The 985-nt window shown below is 44.1% G+C and overlaps 1 protein-coding gene across 1 annotated transcript in view; it reads right to left on the reverse strand.

Annotated features, from left to right (window-relative positions):
• The window catches only part of CPXM2 (carboxypeptidase X (M14 family), member 2), a 135,026-nt gene that overhangs the window by 7,301 nt on the left and 126,740 nt on the right, over positions 1-985 (reverse strand). The window contains exon 13 of the mRNA XM_006867463.1: positions 469-568. Coding sequence (XP_006867525.1) covers positions 469-568 — 100 coding nt within the window. The remainder of the gene's footprint in view (positions 1-468; positions 569-985) is intronic.

Genomic DNA, 985 nt, shown 5'->3' on the forward strand with positions numbered 1-985 from the left:
TCCATGTCTAATGTGGTCGCAGCAGTTTTAAAAAGTAAGTAGAGACATTTCACCTAATGAGTTTTGTAAGTTTTATGGCAAAAATGGACTCCTGGGCGAGGCGGGGAGGGGGAGGCTGAGACGGAAATGAGCCAACTGGAATGGAGAAGGCTGCCTCTGTCAAGCACTCCTTGTCCATATCTTATTCTGTTACACCTGTATCATAACAACACTGTAGAGACAGAGCTGCCTCTACAACTTCTGGAAACTTCCATTGCACCCAGACATTGGATGGCTGCTCCATGCTCAGCCCAAGGAAATGGGTGCTGCTTAACAGCGCAGGATGAAAAACCTCATTTTCAAGTGTCTCTGGGGAACATTAGAGGAAAGAGCCAATCAATCCAGTTCTGTTAAGAAGTTCCTGTCACTGAACTCATGTCAGTTCAAGAAAAGGAATACTTCCTACTGATGTATACATGCGCAGTTTACCTGTTCGAATATCGTGGTCGATACCTTCGACAGAGATGATGGCGTTCGGAATCCCTTTCCCGTGTAACTCTCTCACTATACCTTTGATGCCGCGATGAACCTGCCAGCAAGCATGGGGAGAAACAAAGTGAGGTAGCCAACCAGCTCCGGAGACAACCAACACAAGAGTCAAGAGTCAACGTCAGCCTAGTTCCTGCTGGAACGCTCACAGTACCAGGTGCAGCTCTAAAGGCTGGCCTGTGTGGATTTGGCACATTAACTTCTGCTTTCCTTCTGGGTCCATACAAAGACTTAAACAAAACAACCGAGGGGTTTCAAAAAGAAGAAAGCCTGAAACGGTTCATAAAAATCCATCTACCAAAGTGAAATTTAGTTTTGTTTTAAGAATATACCAAACAAAATTATATATATATATAGATATATATATTTGTTGTTGTTGTTGTTGTTGTTGTTATGTGCCGTGGAGTCGGTTCCGACTCATAGAGACCCTGTACAGGGTTTCCGAGGCTATAAATCT

Source organism: Chrysochloris asiatica, unplaced genomic scaffold (assembly GCF_000296735.1).
Source record: "Chrysochloris asiatica unplaced genomic scaffold, ChrAsi1.0 scaffold00105, whole genome shotgun sequence".
NCBI lineage: Eukaryota > Metazoa > Chordata > Mammalia > Afrosoricida > Chrysochloridae > Chrysochloris > Chrysochloris asiatica.